Source organism: Microchirus variegatus (assembly GCF_963457635.1).
Source record: "Microchirus variegatus genome assembly, chromosome: 4".
NCBI classification, from domain to species: domain Eukaryota; kingdom Metazoa; phylum Chordata; class Actinopteri; order Pleuronectiformes; family Soleidae; genus Microchirus; species Microchirus variegatus.
Window position 1 is genome coordinate 17234715 of NC_139805.1, and position 23851 is coordinate 17258565.

At 40.8% G+C, this 23851-nt stretch overlaps 1 protein-coding gene across 1 annotated transcript; it reads right to left on the minus strand.

Moving 5' to 3' along the window:
* Nucleotides 1-404: 404 nt before the first annotated feature.
* LOC310926091 (disintegrin and metalloproteinase domain-containing protein 10) lies at nt 405-21282 on the minus strand (the record flags this gene model as incomplete). The annotated part of the gene is made up of 15 exons (XM_083888191.1): nt 405-509; nt 756-976; nt 2149-2248; nt 4181-4364; nt 5727-5871; nt 6037-6208; nt 8743-8906; nt 12487-12655; nt 12858-12950; nt 15058-15180; nt 15923-16008; nt 19792-19947; nt 20177-20295; nt 20407-20554; nt 21207-21282. The coding sequence occupies 15 exons, from the start codon at nt 21280-21282 to the stop codon at nt 405-407; spliced, it is 2061 nt and encodes a 686-aa protein (XP_083744317.1).
* Nucleotides 21283-23851: the final 2569 nt, after the last annotated feature.

Here is a 23851-nt window from a genome sequence, read left to right on the forward strand (position 1 = left end):
CTATGAGCCTGCTAACTGGAGGTACTTTTTCATCATTTAGTTTATTTACACTGTATGTTTCTTCACTTACCCCACCTGCATGTGTGCCTGGTCCACCTCTTGTGTTGCACTACCACAAATAAACATGCAAATTGTTACTCTGTTAAGTTAAAACCCATGACCGAAAAAAGACCATGTACCTTCCTGTGAGCATCACTACGAAAGAAAGTGGATGTTCACGACGGCTGAAACTCGCTCTCAACCTCAAACAAAGCTGAAACGATACAGCTTCAGGAAAAGGGAGTCTTTTTTCAAACAGGATTCTCCAGTGGGGCCTTGACACATACTTCTCAGTCTCTGATAAATTATTCTTAATGTACTTAGACAGTTGTATTCCCAGGGAAACGGAGATCAGAGGTCAAAGGTTACTCGAGGTCCCTGGTGTTGAGGGTCTGACCGCAGAGGCAGACAGTGCAGCCCATCACTCCAGACAGAGTCAGGATGGCCAGCAGGATGGCCCACCAATGAGCCTGTACACACACACACACACACACACACACACACACACACACACACACACACACACACACACACACACACACACACACACACACACACACACACACACACACACACACACACACACACACACAAAGTTATGTTGTATAAATGTCATTGGTTTAGACACGGCATGACTAACAGTTCCAGCAGTTCCCTTTAGTTCCCTGTACTTGTGTAATGACATCGCCAGCCTTCAACCTGTTAGTCTCCATCACCTTGATCCACTCTCCCACGTCTTCAAAGTCGTCCAAATGCAGAAAGGAGTTTTTCAGCCTTGCGATGGGGCCGTCTGCATCCAGCAGGCGACACACGTGGAATTTGTCGCAGTAGCCTTGGTTTCCAAAGCAGGGAGCGCCGCCGACCAACGGCAACTTTTTCTTCTGGAAGTGGAGAGAAAGCACGGACGACGTGGTGCTGGCACACGTCTCTGGCTTATCTGCCGTGGACGGAGATGAGAGACGACAAACAATTGAAGGGATGTTTGTCGTGGTTGAACACTGACTTCACTGAGCAACACTTGAACAAATCTAAAAATCTATGCCTGCATAAAGGTCAGGTGTTGAAGATTTAGGAGGGTGTATTGGTATAAATTGAATAGAATATGTTTGTCCCTTTTTCTTGCTATTCTGGCTGGAAACTGAAGTTTGTAAACCACTCACTACTGCACCATTGCCCTGTTGAGAAAAGCATTGATTTTACATCATTTCTTAATTCATGCATTCAAATCTGTTCAAAATTCTTTGTCCAGATTTACCTCACGGTTAAAGACCAGCAGCTCCTCTGTCCCTGGGATTTTATTAGACGTCTGTTATGAGGCTAAAGTCTGTTTTAGTATCCGTCTCCGTGAGAGGGAAGTCAGTGTTGATGGGTCAATACATCATACAACAACACGGAACTACCCCTTTAACAACTGATCCTTACATTTAGGTGTAACTAAGGTGAAAACCAGGGTATATGTGTGTATATGTGTATTTTATTTGTTGATCCGAGACATATTTTGATCAAAATTCTGCCTCTTTCTGGTCAAAGACCAACTACTGCATTCAAATCCACGATTTAATCCAGTGTTTCTCAATCCTGGTCCTGGGGACAAACTGCTCATGTTTCCTTGCTCCAACACACCTGATTCAAATAGTCAGCTCATCAACAAGCTCTGCAAAAAGCCTGGAAACGAGCCATTCCTTTGAATCAGGTATGCTGGAGCTGGGAAACATATAAAACATGCAGGACAGCGTATGAAACTCTTTGATTACACTCTTGTCTAATCACTGTGAGGCTTATTGTCCCAGACTCCTCCCCCTTTTATTAGACAACTGCAACTCCACAACTAGACCACGCCCCCTCACTGCTCCACTCCCTCCCTCTCTCGCTCATTTAGCTGCAGAGGAGGGGGCTTTATTTACTCTTTAAAGAGTTCAGTCCCATGTCTTGCTCAATGTTATTAGCCCATCTGATGTCCCATGTACTGGGTCCATCATGGCAGGGCGGTTCACATGTCATCATGTGATGGGAAACAATAATGTACGAGAGTAACCTCTGTGCGGATTGACACACAGGCTTATGTAAACACATTCCCCAGTATTGGAGCACACATGGCTCCGTGGTTACCAGGCTGCTGGCAGCACATGTGGCATTTCTCCTTCATAGAGTCTCCTGGACAGTCGCACTGCTGCAGGTGGTGCTTCACGCACACGGACTCTGCACACTCCTGCAGAGAACCACACACACAGATATTATATACAGGGACTTAATTATGTTATGCTCTTGAATCTTGTTAACTGATCTTCATTCCATGTATAAAAACGATATCACCTGAAGGATAAAAACCTATAAAATGACACAAACAATGTTTGCATTGAGCATGTGCAGCAGGAATAACATCACAATCATTGTCCTCCTGGATTCTATTAAAAGTCCCAGACTCATAAACACTTTTTTGTTCAAAGCTTCTCATTGAACTATTCCGGGAACAAACTTTGTTGTTGCCTCTGAGTTCTGACAAAGTCTTTTTTTTTTTTTTTTTCATTTAGAGCTTGCTAACTGCTAAACTATAAAACACCTGTGGTGGCTTATAATAAAACAATAAAGCTACTGCTTCGAGTTCCCAGGTGGCAAAGTGTCAATCATACTATAATATTGCCTGTTGTTTCTTTAACAACAGTTTGCTATAGAGTTTTATGTGTTGAGTCTAAAAACAGCATCAAGTAGAACTTCCATCTGTCTTGACCCCTGGCTTTTACAGGTGTGTTTGGTTTTTTGTTTTCTTTACGCTAGGTTTCCAGTTCCTTGTTTCCTGTTTTATTTTGAAGTTTTTCCTTCCTGTGTACCATGTCCAGTTTTGCTTCCTGTCCTCTCTTCCCTGATTGTCTGCCCCGGTCTAATGTGTTTCACCTGTGTCCTGTTTGTCACACACCTGTGTCTCATTGTCTCTGCCTCCCTAGTGTATTTAATCACACTGGTTTGTCAGTTCAGGTCATGTCTCAGTCCTGTCTGTTGCTCTGGGTTTCTGGCTGTGTCCATTTTTTTTTTGCTCAAGTCAATGTTTAGTTGTTTACCTTTTTTAAAGCTTGCCTTCCTAAAGAGTCATTTATGTTAGTTTATTTCACTTAATCTGATTGTTAACATTTCATCTGCTGCACCTGCACAAGACATGTGACTCATAAAGGAGATCTCTGTTTTACAAATGTGTACAAATTGCTTGGTTTCCCACAAGTTGGAGAATCTGGACAATCAAACACATGGCTTTGAGAAACAGGGGGAAAATCTGCTTCACAGATGTGCTTTTATTTATTTATTTGTTTTCTCTTCACATGACAATAATAACATAAAGGCCGAGTTTGATGCGTCCACATGAACGGAACCAAAATGGAATTTGGATTTAATTGCCTGTCGTACTATTACCGCTACATTAATTTATTTGAACTTTAGCAAATCAAACACTGTGCATATTTGGAATGATTTATGAATATATATATATATATATATATATATATATATATATATATATATATATACATATATATATAATTTCAGATTTACTTTGGATAAAGTCTTTCCAACATTTCCCAGTTATTAAGTGTGATGTTTTTGGATCAGTCCAGCAGAGGTTAATGCATGTTGCACCTCTGAGAGTAAATGAAGCAAATGTTCACGGCTGGAATAAATCACTTGTCTCTTCAGCCACAATTTGTCATCTGTATTTAACAACAGAGATTGATTTAACTTTAATGTTGTCACAGCTTTACATTCACATTATACATTTTCTGTCATGTGTTTCAAGTTTAAAACAGTGGTTCTCAAATGGAGATCCACCTACTGCCAGAGGGCCCACAAGAGGTTTCCAGATTCATTATTTTTAAAACATCATATTACTTTGAAAGAATACACAAGGAGGATCCTGGGATATTTTTAGAATGTTGTCGAATTTGAGAACTCCTTTTTAAAGCATTTTAAAGAACACTATTAGAAACTCGAGTATTCTCTAAAAGACACTAACTACACCTCACTGTCAGATTGTCATGTGATGTCACCATGGCCAAGAATAAACTGTAAAACTCAAAATATTGTCGGAAATGACTTCTTCACTTTTCCCCTCACTGCTGGAGTTAAACATGTTGAGTGGTGAATGCAGTGGCCTCACCCCGTTCACGCAGACACGAGTGCCCTCGCTGCAGACGGTCAGGTTTTCCTTGGCCACCGGTTCAGGGCAGAGCGAGGAAAGGCCTGAACACACGCTCTCTCTCAAACAGTCCGTCTCCTCGTCACAGGTCTGAGCGGCCGACTTAAAGCCGCAGTCCTGACCGCAGCACAGGCCCTGACTCGGACTTGATAGATGAATGTGAGAAAGACATAAGCACAGTCAGGCTGATAGATACAGTTCACACAGAGGCCACATACAGTCTACACTAGAACAACAGGAAGTGTGGGTTGAAAACGGTTGAAATGGAATAGTGGCTCCATTCAGACCTGCTAATAACGTCTGTCCTCAGTGAGCTGATGACATGCAGACCACCTCACATAGGACTGATCACTTTTGGGGTTCCACACTTTATTTAAACACACACTGACGTCATGAGTCTGGATGCACACACGTGTCCTCTGTAGGCCTGTGTGTGTGTGTGTGTGTGTGTGTGTGACAGATAGAGAGAAAGAAGAGACATGAGGAACTTAAGTGAATCAAAGTGATCCTCCAGCTCCTGTAAAAGGAAAAAAGTCAAATGAATAATATGGCGATCAGTGTTGATGTTGTGGCAGTAGCAGCAAATAAATATAAATACATATGAGTGCTGATTAGGGTATTCTTTCAAATGTGGTTGACTGAGGAAAAGCAACCTGAGAACCTTGATTTTAAAGCATTTTTTAAGCATTGAAAGCAAAGAGAGCTTCAAGTTTTTTCTTGAAACATCAGACAACTAGAGACCAGAACAACAACAACAAAAAGACTTATGTGAATCAAACGTTAGCAGCTGAGGAAGGTACACTCTTAGAGATAAAAGTGGAACCATATAAGGTTCTTCGTCTTGTCCTCATAGTAGAACCCCTTTTGGCTCCAGGTAGAACCTGGAGGGGTTTTAAAGGGTTCTCTGGGTCAAAATGGTTCTTACTGGAACCATTAGTGTTACCAAGAACCCTTGAAAAACCCTTTCTTCGGGAAAGGGTTTTTCAGGAGCAAATGGTTCCAGATAGAACCTCAGTCCTTGTAGAAGAACCCTTTTGGAACCCTTATTTCTTAGAGTGTAGTCTCTGATCCATCTTGAGGACAGACATCATCATCATCAGCATCATCAAACCACCTCTTAACGTGGTCTCAGTGATCGGATCTGAGGACGGACTTGCATGACCTGTACACAGCTCCCTCCATTTTTATAAAACATTCCATGAGTCATGAGTACTTCACAAATACCATATATACCAGATATCGCAGTAACCTATTATTATTAAACATTAACTGTTATAACTCCCTCTCCATTAATAGGCTGCTCTTCCTGGTTCCTCTGAGGTTGGTAGAGCATAGTTTGTCAAATTTGTCTCCCTGAATGATTTCAGAACACTGGTGAATAACTGTGTACATGAAAAACATTTCTGTAGCTGCATTATGTTGAGCTAACTTGTCCATGTCTTCCTCTCCAGGGACTTCCTGAATCCTGGTTAAATACATGCATAAAAACATGCATTTTGCACAGTACCTGCAGTCTTTGCCAGGCTTGAGGCGACACCGAACTCCCACAGGTTCTATAGCGCTGTAGCAGCAGAGGTCTCTGTCGTCGTGTCCGACATCACATTCTTCATCTCCCTCCACAATGTGGTTCCCACAGATGGGCTGATCACTGACTGCAAAGGTCAAACATGCAGATAAATACACACACACACACACAACAGGCGTATTTATACACACATGTAACGTGAAAGTCAAGACAAATTCTCAGTGTTTACAATAGTGACAGATGCACAGTGTAAACATTCGGCGCACATGCAGGTTGCCGTTTGCATCCTCACCCACAAAGCAGTCGTCTTTCTTCAGCCTGAGGATCTTGCTGATGTGTTTGATGCTGCAGTGGGAGAATTTGTCGTTGTTTTCACGCACCCCGTCTGTAGCCTGAGGGAACATCAGGTACTTGCCTTTACCGCCAGAGGAACCCAGATCCCCACAGTTAGAGCCCTCGTCGTGCTGAAACACACATAAAATATCAGGAAATGAACTGTCAACATCAAGAATTTGTGTTCAAAGCAGACACAAATGATCTAAAACACTATTACAACTGAAGATGGATTTGCCTTCTTTATATTTGTGATCTCAGCTGTTCATGTCACTATTTTTCATTAACAATAATCAGTTAAAAAGTGACACCTGTAACAGCAGGTATGTACAGTATATCTTTGTTGTACAGAATTCAAATTCCATGTAGATTTCCCTGGAATCTGGTGACCCTGAACGAGGAACATCACGTACAGAACAAAGAGATCATCATACTTTACCCAAAAATTATTGTGTGCGAATCATATTTTGAGTAATGAGCTCTCTGTTAAATTTTTAACTCATTAAGGATGATATGTTTTTTAAGGGTAGGAAAAAGCTGCATGTCAATTCCTTGCAATATCAGTAAATTCAAACTAGAGCGATCTTTATTAACAAGTTTATTTAGGAACAATTGTTTAAGTCACTGTTTTAAAAGGTGACAACTATTTAGTTCCATTTATTTCAATGTGAGGATTTTGTGTTTTTATTTTTCCATCCTTGGTTTTTGGACTGTTGTTCACAAGTTATTACATTTGAGTCTGCAAAGAGCCTTATCTACACTCTTAGAAATAAAAGTGCTAAGTAGAACCATATAAGGTTCTTCGGCTTCGTCCTCATAGGAGAACCCTTTTTGGCTCCAGGTATAAACTTTTTTACAAAGGTTCCACCTGGAACCCTTTTGGAGGGTTTCACCAAGAACCCTTTATTCAGGGAAGGGGTTTTAAAGGGTTCTCTGGATCAAAATGGTTCTTACTGGAACCATTAGTGTTACCAAGAACCCTTGAAAAACCCTTTCTTTGGGAAATGGTTCCAGGTAGAACCTCAGCCCTTGTAGAAGGACCCTTTTGGAACCCTTATTTCTAAGAGTGTAGTTAAAAACCTGTAAGAGAATAAAATACTGGAAAACTACAAATGTGTGTTAATGAAAGAAGTACTGAGTGTACGCTGAGTCATATCAATGAAACTATGTAAATGTTATGACAGAAAGCAGCAGAACAACAAAGAGTTAAAAATGTTAATTTCCAATTTATCTGAGCAGGAAGCTCAAAAAGCAGTTGTGTAAATCTATAGGTGGAAAGGGGAAGTGGGCCAAAGGTCAAAGCATCTCTTTCTTCCCAGAATGAATTCCACATCAGAGCCCACTCCTCTCTCTCTCTCTCTCTCTGTGTCAGCCACAAATCTCAGGTGAATCATGTTCTCTAATCTCTTCTTGTGCTTCTTCCTACATTTTGTCCAGCCTGGTAACAATGAGACATGCCTGTCACAGGAGCTCGGACACACTCTGCTTTAGCAGGGGGCGACTCACTGCACAGTTTACCCTATGAAAGCCTGCGTGGACCGACCACAGCAGAACTAATCTGCTCAGGAACAGTGGGCTCCTCAGTCTGTGCAAGTGTGAATAACTCAGGGACAGAGTGGAACGAGCTGCTGGCATTTCAGGCGAGAGGGAGAAAGGTTGCAGATGTCTGCGGCTGTCAATCACGTAGAGACGGTGCATGCATTTGTGTGAATGCATACATAGTTCGTTGATAAGGCCGGACTGGAGGAGGCTTTGAGACGTCGCATGCAAACATGAACCAGAGGAAACAACCGTGGAGAGAGAGATATCAGTGATCCTCCTCTTTTCTTTATTTCCGATTATCCAGTGAGACGGAGCCAAGGATCCACGTGGAACAAACAAAGCCATGAAGAACTGAGGCTTCTAACGGCCACATGTGACTCAGTCACATGCAGAATGTGTTTACCACATTTGTGAGAAGAGGACATCAGCAGTTAATTCTAAAGTCGAAGAATCACAGAATGTTCAATGACGCGGCTCATATAATGTCATATAATTATGAGACATGTAGTACTACTGTGTTTGAATTCCTGGCAGAGAAAAAGTGTGCAAAAGTTAATCAACATTTAAAATACTACACTGAGGTCAACACAAATCATGTAGATAACTATGACGCAAATGTATTGCAATGTTGTTCTCTGTCGTGATTTTATTGTAAAAGTTGCAATTGAGGTTTTGCTTTAACGTCAATCTGCGATGTCCGATCACAGCACCAGGTGTAAACCATCTGTTTTTACTGTTATAAGGTCGTTATTGTACGTGTATAACTAATGTGCTGGCGAAGTAAAGGCATTTTAGACATTTCCTCTTCCTCGTGGCCAAAGGGAGTCACTGTGTGTTAACTACGCATGAATATGGAGAATTTGGAGCTGATTATCTTTAAAGAAGCTCAAAATAAAAAAAAAGCTCATCAGATTAAAACACTGAGCTACTGCTAATACTCAACAAACAACAGTTGTATCATCGATTTTGAACAGTAAACCCCTTAATAAATGAAAGACTTGGTTTATGCCAGCTAAATAATATGAATATAGAACACAAAATGTGCTCATGATCTAATGGTTAGAACTAGTTTTTGTGTAGCGTGTGAGGATGAAGAGGGTGATGCAGTGAGACGGCGACTGACCGGAGCTCCCAGGCTGTGGCCGAGTTCGTGAGCAAAGGTGAGCTGGACCAGTCGAGGAGGCAGAACCTGTCCGTAATTCTGAACCGTGACCAGACCAGTGTTCAGGGTGGACATCCCGCCGTTACGCAGCGTGGTGTATTTTGAACATATTCCTCCCCAGTTACCTGGTAGAAAATAAATACAGAGTAAAGTGAACAATGCATAGAATTGTTCTAATTGGCAGAAATGCTTAATTGTGCAAGATGTATATTATTGATCATAGTATGTTCTAGGTAGCATACTAGCCCTTTATTAGTAATCATTAAGCACGTATTAACACCCTATTCTACATAACCTTATTCTACCTCTATTACGACATTAATTTTCCGACATAAGGTGTTAATACCTGCTTAATTTTTACTAATAAAGGGCTAGTGTGCTACTCATGTAAGTAAGCACCTGGTGAATATGTGTTCCCTAATCTGAACCATATATGTTTACTGAATTATTGTCCAGCCCTGAACTGTAAATGTGTTCATAGATGTGTCTTCTATTTATTAGTTTTAAGTTATCATCAGTAGAACTTGCAAATATGTGGACAATGTGACATTTATGATCATTTTGAATAGGCAAATCAGCCATTTCATAAGAGATTTGTTTGACAACTTAAGTGAAAAGGATAGAAGTGATTTTGTATTGAGTATTTGGCAACCTTTGAACAATCTCCCATTAAAATGTCACTTACATAAATCTGTATTGACACAGTGTAAACATATGGTACAACAACAGTGCTACAGTACGGTTGCATAACCAACAGTGTGCTACTGTAGATTCCTACAATTAGCTGTGGTGTTATTGACCTGTGAGGCCACAGGGTCGAGGAGGTGCAGACAGCAGAAGTTTCATCATTCAGCATTTTGGGCCCCAATAGTTTGCTTTTGGCTTTACATAATGTCGCTGATAACCGTTCCTCTTATTACAAACAGCTGGCGACATTCACATGGACGACTTTACGTACCTTTTTTGTTTTTGAGTGTGGGGGGAGGGGGCTTTGAGGCTGCTGAGGTGTATGTCTGTTACATAGATTCAGTGCCGTTTCGATAAATCTGAGTTCTGACATGTTTTTCTTACACAGTAGGAATTAGTGTGACGTCCAGGAACTATAACGAACAGTCAGGGGGTCGTAAAACGGCAAACAAAAGAGTCCCCTATCTGTGGTGTTGCAGAAACAGTGAGGATCAGGTGAAGGTGGTTACAACACAGAAACATGCGACTGTATATTATATTATCCCTCTGTTTTGGATTTTACTTGATGGCTTGTGCAAGAAATGAGGAGAAATATTGTGAAGCAGGAGAGGGAAATAAGACAAACTGTCTTCACAATTAAGCCTGGTCACTGTGAACGGCCAAAAAAAGCGCGTGGTTTATTTTCTATGAACAGCCGAGCAAGACTCCCCCTTCTGGATGCCTTTCTGAAGCATTCCCCTGCTTTTGACCTAAAATGGCCCCCTGATGGGGTTTTCAAGGAGCCGAGTTTCCTAGAAAGAGCATTTCTTTGGCGGCTGTGTTGTGATTTTTGGCAGCGTGAGCAGCAGAGTGGGTCTGCATATTTGCTCCCAAATAGTCGAGCACCTCCTCTCCCAACATTTTACCTGATGATCTACACTTTGTTTTATTGAGCACTTTAGCATTAACGTCAAAGTCTACTATGGTACTAAAGCTTTAATGTTGTTCCTTGGCTGTAATTCACTCTGGATTAAGGTTTAAAGGTCAAATATGCAACATTCTACCTGACACGAAAATAGAAAAGAAATACATAGTACAGTATTGATGTCTTTTTTTGTGTTTTTATTGAGCTTGTGTATTTGGCGTTGCACTCTGTGCTGCACTGTGGAGACAAGAATAGAACTTCCGGTTTTCGGACACCGTTGCCCTCGCCAGCACTCTCGCTGGTTTTACGGACAAAGCTGAACTCCGCGAGACAACAATTCCAGGAATTTAGCGTATTGTGACTTCCCATTGAGTGCGGAAGTCAACATCACATGTTATATGTCCTGTATTTAGACTGAGGAGGACCACAAAAACAGTGAGTAAGTCATCTTTTTTCACACTTTACCGACTGATAGGACCTCCAGAGTCAAGGATTTGAATGATTGAAAAGTTGATTTTGCATAATAAGTGACCTTTAAAAGGACCTGTTTTCACCTGAGTTCATGACGGATAAATGGCGTGTATGTTGTGATTACAAGTTCTTGAGTTCCATTTCAGTGCAAAAAATAAAGTAATTCAAAGTGTACAGCTGAAGGCAACACTCCAAATTTACTTCCAAAATGACTCAGTGCTAGCTCTTCACCACCTCGTCCTGTAAGTAACTGAATGCACACACACTACGTTGCATGTTTTTATTGGCGAGTAGCTTTTGTTTTGCTCTGACATACTGTACGCTCTCAACCGCAAAGACTGCTGGCAATCTAGTATTACAATCTGGGCATTAGCATATATCTTTATAGTAGCTGTGCCATTAGCCCATGTTGTGGTCTGGCTTTATCAAAACAAACGTATAACTGTGAATCAGAACATGTTACATTTCTCTCCTGAAAAGTCAATGACCACCACAACCATCCGGATAGCACAGGGAAATTTCTTCTATTGAAAAACAAGCTACAATCACCAAAAATGAGGTCGGTTCATCTTCAAATACGGGAATAACTTGTTGTTGTGCTCAAGTTTTCCTTGGTAAACACTTCATCAATTCCAGTTATAGTCTAAAAACCCACCTCCCAACAACACAAAACACACTGTGTGGAAAATTACCATCTGTTTCTCAATTAGTCTCCATAGTGACAAAGGCAGCCGCCCCCCCCAACCCTCCACTGACGTATGAACACACAACTTGGCGATCGAGGTTAAAGGAGGAATCTGATTGATGGGGGTTGTAGGCGACTACATGTTTGCGCACGATTCACAGCGCTGAGTTTGTGATGTTATTAAAAGACTTCTTCTATCAGTCTCTCTGATAAACTGGTGCAGCAGGGTGAGGTTCAGCGTGTCTTTCTCTGGAGGTCAAACATTATCCAAGTTTACACTCAAGAGAAACTCATAACAATGTCACTGCCACTATGTAGCCACTGTGTGTGTGTGTGTGTGTGTTCCTCACATGAGCTGTTTCTATGGTGATCATGCTGTGGAATGCAGTCACCAATCCTCAGTAAGACGTCTTAGTGCAGTGTGTGTATGCATGCATGCATGTATACGTGTGTGAATGTGTGTGTGTGTGTGTGTCAAAGGTTCAGTTCTCCCTAATCACATGTCATTGTGGTGGTCTGCGCTCACGCCTCTCAGTTCAGCCAATCAGCAGCCACGTATGAGACAATGTCATAGAAACAAGAGCGAGAAGCACCTCCCACCACAACAATTTGCACACAATGTGTCCAACAATAATACTACACACACACGCACACGCACACACACACGCACACACACACACACACACACACACACACACACACACACACACACACACACACACACACACACACACACACAGACAGTGTCTGTAAGTACACCTGGCGAACATTAGGTGAAAATCACATTGTCTTACACAAGTTACAGCATATTAAACTACATTTAATATTCAAGAGTATGACCTGAAAAGTAAATAAGTTGACATTAAGAAAGATTTAGATCTGAAATCATAGTTAAAAGGAATTAAACCTTCATTTTATTAGATAGAATCATTATTATGACTTAAACACAGTAACTTACCAACCTTGCCCTCCCAGGCGAGTCCCAGCACTCCACTGTAGTCTCTGTTGGTCAGCAGATAGGACAGACAGAAGTTGCCCCAGTTATTCTCGGAGTACAAACTCAACAGTTTCTCAGGGCCGATGTACAGAGGAGAGAGCGGATCCTTATTATCTTCTTCAGTTATTACCTGCACAGAGAGAAATTAAGAATGTATTTCCTTTTGTTAGTAAGAGTTTGGTCCTCACCGGTAGAATAAGTCACTGACATGAGACCCAATGGTCTAACCTAATTATCTCAGTACATGATTGACAAAATTTGTGACAGATTACATGGAGTTATAAGCATCTCAAAAAAGAACAAAACAAAACAATTGTGTTGAAAGATCTTACAGTTAGGGATTTGACTTTGAAGTTGATGAGCTTGATTCCATTAAAGTCCGCCTTGTCGAAAATATCATTCACAACCTGCATATAAGAGGCGATCTGAGGAAGAGACCATGCGTATGTGAGAAAACATGCCCAATATTATTGTCAACAACATGTGAGGATGTGGTTTGGTGACATGAAACAACACAATGACAAAATGACTGTTGTGACCCCTCACAAAACAGAACTGATCATGACTTATTTTTGAGAAAGCACTCATGAGAACACCTTCTCCTCCAGTTCCATAACAGGAACATATCAGGTAAACTATAGAGAGAGTTTATCCACGGGGTATTTATATACTGGTTCAGTCAAGCATGTGAAAACCAGTCACATGCAAAGGTTTTACTCTGTATAGCTGGAGTTGAACGTACAGGGGAACCTATTCATCTATTTACACTTAAAGATCACATGACGGCATCACTTACAACATCATTTCCTCACCCGCTGCAACAAAGGTCTGGCACTGAACCAGGGACAACAACAACAAGCGCGAGTGTTTGTGTTGGAAAGAATCTGAGGAAGGTTGGAGGAGGTGATGAGAGGACGGACAGCAGGGGCAACGCTGGAGAGAATAACAGTGAAGGTCAAACTTGACTGACCTTGATCTGTTTCTTTGACACTTCGTTTAAAAAGACCTTGAGAATCATTTTCTAAGATCAAACGTCCGTAATCATTTCATTACAAACATGGAATGCAGTAACGCATAATGGTTGTTGGTTGTAATTAAGATAAAGTTAAAAGGTGATTATAAGGTAGTGTTATAATGCGTCACTTCAACATCAGAGCAGCACCTTGTGTGACCGCTAACTAAAAATAATGAAAGTCTTGTTCAGACAGAGAAACTTCAACACAGACAGGCGCTTACATCACTACTACGTGGCTTATTGCATATTGTAAGTGCACCAGCAGGCAGGCAGCTGTCAACAGTGGGCCCTAATCTACATCTGCTGCTGAGTGACAGCATCCATGGTTTCACACTGACCACAATGTTATTTTCCTCCATGGGCATGTTGGTCAATAACATGCGTCTGGTTGGTACTTGTACTGGTATCTTGGAACTCTGGAAAACTAGTCAGCTGTACAGTTTTTCCAATGCATATTATGGAGATTGTAAGGGAAATCTGCATTTTAACGGCAATCTGCCAAAGTACAACTGGCTTTCAAAGGGAGCAGGAGAAAGTATTTCTCATATCTACAGTAGTTTTGCAGCTCACTTATTGTAAGTTCAAATGTCAATGTGAATTTTATATATAAAAAATGTGTCTAGCATCTAATATCCACCTAACGTTAGTTGTTTTGGTAACACTTCAGATTAGGGAACACATATTCACCATTAACTAGGTGCTTACTAACATGCATATAAGTAGCATACAAGCCCTTTATTAGTATATATTAAGCACGTATTAACACCTTATGTAGGAAAAATCTTAATTCATGTAGTAATAGAGGTAGAATAAGGTGGTAATATGTGCTTAATAATATGTTAGTAAGCACCTAGTTAATGGTGAATATGTGTTCCCTAATCTAAAGTGTTACCATTGTTTCTTTCTGGAGCAACTGGATGTAGCAGAGAGAGTCCGGCTCTGTGCCAGAGGCCTTTACATCTGGCTTATTTGGCCAAATGTCTGCTCATGTTCTTGGAGAACAAGAGGGTTCTCTCCTCCTCTCTACTCCCCCACTGTGAGCAATGCCATGACAGCTGTGTGAATCTGAGCAGAGCTATATGAAGAATCCCAGCAGCACAAAAAAAAATCAGCGTTGGTATAGATGTTGGTCATTGTGGGAAATAGTTTATCAAAGAGAACACCAATCTAGCTGTAAACATTTGTTGCACGATGTTCTATTTGAGGGACCGATACGCTTCAGTGCCAAACATTTTCACTTGTTTGATCGAATAAATGAATGAGGTTGAACTTTGATTGAAGCGCCGTGTTCCCTGAGAGTAGGACACCAGGTTCAGACACAGGGTTGTAAACAAATAATATGTTGCCCAACCATCAGCCAAGGAAATCCTGTTGTGCTCTGAGGCTCCTGCTGGATTTCCCATAACACTACACGTGCTCCGGTAAACACAGTTTTCATACTTTTTGGGTTTGTTGTGTCTTTATCTTTCTGGCTACTCACTGAAACATGTGTGTGTGGAGAGATTTGAATGAATCACCTGAGCCACAACAGCTTCCACTGACTTGAACTTCTTGTAGTAGAGATGGTCAACATGGAGGTGAAGCAGGCAGCTGGTCTTTGACTCATCAAGTGTTCTTCTGGACCGGCTCACTGGAGCCTCCTGTGGGTGAAAACTACACTGATATAAATAGAAATGACAGAGTCTGGTCTATTAACAGAGAGATTGATGATAAAGCCACAGCTTCTAAGTCACCAGGATGTCTGAAAATATCTTTCTTCAGAATGACAGAATAATTTGCCCCTTCCTTTGCTGGTGGGAAATCATCAAGCACATTAGACGTCGAGTCTGCATGAGAGTGTTCTGTGTGGCGTTGACCAGTGTCTGAACAAGACACACAGCAGGCAGTGACTGGAACATAACTGGGACATTCCACTGGGAACAACATCTGTTCAGACCATTTCACGATTAAACAGTGGAAATGATCTCCACCAACAGGCACGTTTCCCAAAATGAACCCGTACAATTGTCCAGATAGCCAACGTTTGACAATGGACATCGGAACCACCACCTAATTGGTCAAAAGTGAACAACAATAGAGATACGGCAGATGTTTATTCCATCATATGTGGTTTTATAATTCCTTCACAACACACGCAAACTCTTTGTTGACGCCGTTTCTAAAGGTTTTTCTTCACTGTTGGTGACTCAACCAACTAAAGGAAAAGTGGCCGTTTGACTAATCGGCTCCATAAATAGGGTCACTCATAACAGATGAATCAGACTCGATCTGGTTCCTGGTTTGTCGTGATTTCACTGTAAAGAGAATTATTTTTAAAGAAAGGGAAATATAAAAAGAAAGTAGGACAGAGTGAGCATTAGTGTGTCTGTGTGTGTTTCTTACGTCACTGGGTCTGAGGCTCTGAGCAAGGACCCTTAGATGTTCTGCACCGCAGAATCCGTTGGAGTTTGATCCCGTGGGTGGCAGGACTGCGTAAAAACAAACAGTCACTCAGGATACATCGTACAAATACACAATGTGGATATTTCATGACTCCAATTTGGTCAAAATGAGCCGTGACGCCACGTTTGATAAAATGCTGTGAGAGCTTCAGACTTTGTTGGAACAAAAATCCTGTGTTGTCCTGTGATTTGCAACGCCTCTGAGACGACTGAGATTGATGCAACAGTGGTGAGATTTCAGCCACGATTGGCAGCGCATTTGCATAAACTGGCTCATTGTGCTGCAGTGGAAAAGTCGAGAATTACCCAAAAAGGACGGGAAGCTGCGGAAAACTTTATTGCACAAGAGTGCATGATGTTTATGGTGAGGAACTGTGGAACCTAGAAATAGGGAGTACAAATATTTTTCTTTTTAATTATTCACCATAAAGCTAAAAATAATCATACCAGTAGGTTTTGCTGGGGTTTTATAGCTGTGACTAATGGAAAAACCAACTATGCGAATTAAGAAAAAGCGCTATGACGTCACATGACATATTAATCAGTTTCATGTGTTATTTATATAAGAGCAAGCTACAGAATCAGGAAATGTTTTGCCACATAATAACTTCTGTGTGTGTGTGTGTGTGTGTGTGTGCACCACTGATACAACCCCGCACTGAACATGAGCCTACAGACAAGGAGAGAGAAGAAGAAGAAGAAGACAACATGTGATGGGATCACACCACTCAGCAAAACTGTTCCAGCCAATCACAAACCTGCAATCCAATCTATACATGGCATGAGCGTGGAGTGGACTGTGTGGGGGTGTGGATGGAGGCCTAAATACCGGGCGTCAACCCCGCTGACAGAATTATTTCCAGACCTTTCTGTTTGCCCATGTTTCGCTCTCCTCTCTCAGCGTTTGGAACATGACTATTTCCAAGTCAGTATTTCTAAGAAATCTTTTTTTGTTTTGTTTCATTTTTCATTCTTCTGCCAATTAAATGAGTGAGAAGAGTGTGTGTAAGTGATCCAGATATCTCCTTGACAGCACAAACTGCTGTACGATCAGTGCAAAACCAGCCAAAGGAGATTTTCCCAAATGAAAAGTCAGTGTCACGTTTCATTTCGTTCACTCCAGACTCACATTCATGCAGCTGTTGAGAGTAATGTGGGAAATGCATGCCGTCACAAAGCTATGAGTATATAATGGTTACAAATGACCACTCATGCACGAATTAAAACTTACTTCTATCATATATATATGTTGTTACAATATCGTTGCACTGTTTTAAACCTGGATTTGTGGTTTTTATAATAGTAAACTGATGCCTAAATGCTCTAAATGCTCTCCAAGTGCATTTGTGTTTTGGCTTAGGTGATGCTGTGGTTCTTGGCACTGCTCTAAAAGGCCCCACTGGTCTGTTCAAATGCAAAATAACCCCCCAAAATAGCATAAAACTTGTCTGTAAATGTGTGCACACTACAAGTAAGAAATGCATTGAAGTTACCTCTGATGGCTCCTCTGATCCATCCTCTGATGGAGATAGATAGTAAGTAAGTAAGTAAGTACATTTAATTTATAGAGCACGTTTAAAACAGTTCCCACTGACCAAAGTGCTGTACATAGAATATGGCTAAAAATAGAGAATAAAAGAAAATCAGAACAAGCAAAATTGTCAAGAACAGAGAAAGCAAGCAAGACAAATACAGAAATATAATAGACAAATAGACAAAGAGACAGCCCTAGATATCGTCTATCATCACACAGCTTGCTTTTTTAATGCAATATGCAACATTCATTGAGGTTAAACTGCATAGTGTGATGTAATTTGGCAAAATGCCACAAAGGATCGTCGTTTAAAGAATAATTTGCACAATTTGTTGGAGTGTGAAACACAGATAAACCCCCCCCCCCCCCAAACTAATGTTTTATAGAGACGTGACTAAATAATGCTGAAGGAAGTTGTTAAAACTAATTACTCGTTGGCTCTCTCGCCGATGTCGTCCACACCACAAAGTCATTTTCAGTTGAAGGAAGCAATTCATCGTTTTAGATTAGGTGTCTGGTGAAAATTGTGCAAGTTTGATTTATGCTCGGGAAATGTGAGGTTAATGGTCAACCTTTTATAGACTCGTGAAACGTCCAAGGGAAGGTCACATGAACTCAGACACACACACACACACACACACACACACACACACACACACACACACACACACACACACACACACACACACACACACACACCCTCATCCCTAACTTTAACTGACCCACAGTTCAAATCTTCTCCTGGTTTCGGTCTGGTCCTAACAAGGTCTGTATTTGTGCCAGAAAAAAAGCTCCTAAAGAGGCAACAAATACAAAAATAAGTACTGTATCATATGCACCGTACGGTGGTTACATTGTGTTTGATGCAAAAGTATGGGTATTGTGCACTACAAATGTATTTGTTGTTTTGGTTCACAGATCTAATTGACATCCTCCGTCCCAGGGGAAGCTCCCCCAAAGGAAGTGGAAATACACACAGGATTAGAAGCATTATGTCAGCCCTTCATGTACTAATTTACCACATTGTATGAAAGCATTGATTGTTTATTGCGTTATCATCTGCCAGATCTTTCACAGTTTCCTGCAGATACGCTGGCTTGTGAATGAAGGAACAGGATGTTGCTGGATGCAAGTTTATATGACGTATAAATAAAAAGGGAGGGGATGCGAGGACAAACGTGGGGGTGCTGTTGGGATTTCTTGGCACGATCTGCACCGTGTTTCCAAGAAAAGTACATTCTTGGAAGTATTATTATAATACTATTGTCAATGTGCCTGAACGGCCAAGACAAAAAAAAAAGACACACAAATAGACACAAGCGCACAAAATGACAGACGCGCCCACAAACCGAAATAATGAGAAGCTGACGAGAATTTACTTTAAGTTGTTAAATGTAAACTCTACAAGACCCTCAAATGAAACTCACTGACTTCTTCTTCTTCCTCCTCTTTCCTATTTCATCTTCATAGCTTCCTGTGTACTTACCCATTTCTCCTCCTCCTCGTCCTCCTCCCCTTAGAAAAGTCACACCATAGTTAATCTTTTCTTTGGCCAAGGCCCATGGCGGGTAGCAGCAACCCCCCCCTTAAGCTCTACACAGGCCCTACAGTGAAACCATAACTGCACTCTTACTACAAGTGGCTGGTTCATTGACCCCATGTAACCTTCACATGAGCTAAAGCTGCAGCTGTAGATACTGAGGGAGTAGATACTAAAGTGAGGATAACTAACAGGAGGGCAGACACATTCTGCTGTAGTTTGTCTTTTTGTTTCAGGAGAACTGGGAATCAAACTGTTGAGAGAGGAAAATCAGCTGGGGTCATTTTGAGAGGTTCATACACTCTTAGAAATAAGGGTTCCAAAAGGGTCCCTCTACAAGGGCTGAGGTTCTACCTGGAACCATTTCCTGAAGAGAGAGTTGTTCAAGGGTTCTTGGTAACACTAATGGTTCCAGTAAGAACCATTTTGATCCAGAGAACCCTTTAACACCCCTTTCCTGAATAAAGGGTTTTAAATGGGTTCTTGGTGGAACCCTCCAAAAGGGTTCCAGGTGGAACCTTTATAAAAAAAAAGGCTCTACCTGGAGCCAAAAATGGTTCTCTTATGAGGACAAGCCCAAGAACCTTATATGGTTCTACTTGGCACTTTTATATCTAAGAATGTACTGCAGAGATTTAGAGTTTTCTCGTCTTCTTCTTTTTTAGATCCGCAAGGCAGTTTGAAGTCACAACAGAGCCGGGAACAAGCTTGAAAATGTCAACTTTAGTCGTCTCACCCATGTCGTCCTCGTGGTAGATTATAGAGTGGTGGTCTGTGTGGATGCCGGTGTATCTGTGAGCTGGCTCGATGTGATAAGTCCCGTTGTCAGTGCGGACGGTTCCCTCAAACTGACCCTGTAACACAGAGCCATGGCACGCTGAACCATGTTCACCTGCAAGAGAGATAACAAGTCAGCGAGCAAAAGGTGAGACAGACAATGAGTAGATAAAGTCCTGAGAGAAATGTAGAGGTTAGTGTGCAGAGACGTCTGAGATACAAGAGTAACAAAGCAACGAACTGGCAGGCCATTTGGATTTGTTGTATCCAGATACAATCATTAAGATTTCCCTTTGAATCTAATTACATGATACTGAAGGCTATCTGTTTCCAAGTTCACCCACCTTCTATTGTTCCTGAATATATGTGGGAAAGGTCAGCCGACGACGCACCATTCTCACTCACCACCGTGAAATCTTGGGAAAACGCTTCTGCGTTCCGTTTCAAACGGAGGCGAAAGGTTCTGAGAGGAAACAAACATTGCACAAAGGGCAAATCTTTGTATTGTTGTGACAGATTCATAAACGCTTCATAAACACCGTAACACAATGTAAAGGTGATAAAGGAAAGTTACTTGTGAAAAGCAGTAAAGTCCAGCTGTAGCGTGTGTTCCTCAGGTTGTGCGGTTCTCCTGGCTCTCATGTGCACCTTGTGGAGATCGTCCCGGTCGTATGAAAAGCCCTCATAATGCTTTATGTACGGACTGATGTCGCTCACAGCGTCTGCTCAAAATTAACAGGTATAACTTACTATATTCATATATGATAACATTCTATGGCAGAGGCCTTAAACGGCCTGCCAATCAAATTCATGCAGCTCGTACACTTCATTTAGTATATATATGAATTATAGTTAGTTATTTCTGTAGGTTTTTTATTAATATATTCTGTAAATATGTTTATATTGTGAGCTATAAATCATTCCATATCAAAACAAACACTTTTATTTTGAAAATGTGTGAAATATGATCATAAATATTAGAATTTAGATATAATTTTCTTCTTTTTTACACTTACTATACACTTTTAGAAATAATGGTTCCAAAAGGGTCCTTCTACAAGGGCTGAGGTTCTACCTGGAACCATTTACTTCTGATAAACCCTTTTCAAGGGTTCTTGGTAACACTAATGGTTCCAGTAAGAACCATTTTGATCAAGAGAACCCTTTAACACCCCTTTCCTGAATAAAGGGTTTTACAGTAAAAGGGTTCTTGGTGGAACTTTTATATTAAAAGGTTCTACCTGGAACCAAAAAGGGTTCTCCTATGAGGACAAGCCGAAGAACCTTATATGGTTCTACTTAGCACTTTTATTTCTAACAGTGTACTGGTCAAACAAGACATTCAGTGGCCCATAGGTCATTTAAGTTTGAGACCTCTGTCCTGTGATGACGGGAATCCTGACTTGATCATGTCGACTTGCTGCAACCCCTCAATCACAAAGTCTGTCATTATGCTAAGCTAACAAGACTTCCCCTGACTGTTTCAAACGTTCAATTCTCATTTTCATATGTTTGCCAAATCTGAGGTGATAGTCCCAGTCAAGAAAAAGTGTTTTACCTGTAATAATACTGTATATGATTCATTGAACCTGTCCCGTTCTTTGCACTGCAGGGTAAAGTCACCATCATGCATTGTATGAACAAATGAGGGTGTCTTTAAACAACAATTTAATCGATGTCTCTATCATTTATAATGATTGTTATTAAGTTATCACTCAACAAACAACATAAATTATGTTCTGGCCACACATTTGCTGAACCAGCATTATTTATTTTCCATTTCCTCTTTAAACACCATTTATTTGCAACCACGTCTTAAAAGCCAGTGTGGTGATTCACATAGAAGGAGCAAAACTGGACAGAACTCATTGAAAGTGCTGACAATTAAAAAAAAAAAAAAAAAGCATGCCCTCTCCTGTTCAAGATGTTTACACTTACTCCTCATTGCCCCTCCCGGGTGAATCACACATTCTTAAACACTTAATAAACAGATTACCCCCCCCCCCCCTTATTTTTAAACACATGTCAATGAGTTCCATGAGAACTCCTGCTGCAGCACTGATGACAAAACATATCCAGACATGTCCAAGGAGAGAGGAGGACCAGTCCACCACTGTATTAGAGAATTACATATTCACACACACACTAATACACAACCACAAATAACCCACACACGTACACAGGGTGCAGTGTGAGAACAGTACCTGTCATCAGTTCACGGCAGTCGACCAACAACAACAACAACAACAGCAGCCAGTGGAGATGAACACCCATGGTCTCCTCATCGGCGTGTTGTTCTCCCTCAGCCGTCACAGCTTTCGCTTTCTTCTCCTTTCTCCACTTCTGCCTCTCTTGTTCATACCTTTACTCTTCACCTCTCCCTTCAGCCTTGTACCTGTAGTCAAACACTATGGTATGTGAGTCATTTGGAAGTTCAAGCCAGAACTCGGCACAGAGATGTGAGCACTAACACCACGTAGAGGCAAATTCAGACATGTTTGTGTGCAACTCCTGAGTAAGCTGTACTTTTTAAGGAGCTGATAGATAGATAGATAGATAGATAGATAGATAGATAGATAGATAGATAGATAGATAGATAGATAGATAGATAGATAGATAGATAGATAGATAGATAGATAGATAGATAGATAGGTAGATAGATAGATAGATAGATAGATAGATAGATAGATCTGCTTAGTTTGGCATGCTGGCAAGGATGTGAGGATTCATCCTCTGGGGATTGTAAATGTCCAATCTGACTGACACATTATTAGGTTATTATCTCTTTGTATAAAGGTTATCTAAATAGAAATTCCATTTAAATGTCATTGATAACAAATGTTAAACTTTTTTTTAGCCTGAGGAAGGAAAAAAGCCTACCACAGGTTTTATTATAGTCGCTCTCGTGGTGGAGAAAGAGCTAAAATGGCTCCATAAATGAGAAGGAACCGACCACAATAAGCCACACTGTGTCAGAGGTGTTTCTGAACAAAGGGTCATCGCGTCAGATCGTTTTGAGGAACAACGACACTTGAGTGGGCGATGCGACCTGAAAATGAGCAAAAGTTAGCCGTCATACAGTATCTATGAATGTATTTTGAGAGAAGAACAAAACGCAGCAAGTTTGAGTTTGTTGAACATGAGGGTCACATTCTTTGTCATTGTTAGAAATGATTTACAGTTTCACTTCAATTTCTATTGTGTTAGATAATAAAATAACCAGAATAATCAAGCACTTTGGCAGCCTGTGATTTATGTTTCCGATCAAGATAAGATGAAGATTTGCCAACTCTAGCACCAGAACACTTTTTTTTTTTACTGTAAGTAACAGAAGCTGTATCACTCAGACATGTGCTAAATCACTACAGCCTCTGTAAAATCACCAAAATCATCAGCAATCAGACAATGATTTAAAATGGCTTTGTAGTAAGGCCCTAACAAGGTATTTTACTTGTCTTTTTGACCTGAAAATTGAACAAAGTCCACGAATTAAAAAAAAAAGAAGTTTTTAATAAACTTTTTAATAGCACTGTTTCTGTTCAAAAAGACCAAACTGAGGCAGAATAATAAATCAACAGAAATCAAAAACCAAAACAATTGCACACTGCAGATTTATGTGAGTTATGGTCTGTCGTTTGTTTACAATAGTGTTCGGGCTGCTGGTTTAATTAAGACAGATACAATAATATTGTATTTTGCGTACAATACACTACACCACACAACGTCCAAACCCAACTACACGATGTGATCAGGGTTTGCTGTGACTCGAGAATTAATTGTGAAAGTTTCTGCAGGCCATAACATACATCATGATCGTGTTAATGTAAAGAGGAGCAGAAATTCACCCTTCTGCTTTTCTGCACTCTGATCCAGTCTGGTTTTTAAAGGGATTATGGACCCTGATCTCTCTGATCTAAGAAGATAACATCTATCACAGCTCAGGATCATGACCTGTATGAATGTAATACAGATGTGTGCAGCAGCAGAGAAAGTTCTCCAGATAATTCCCACAGGTTGGT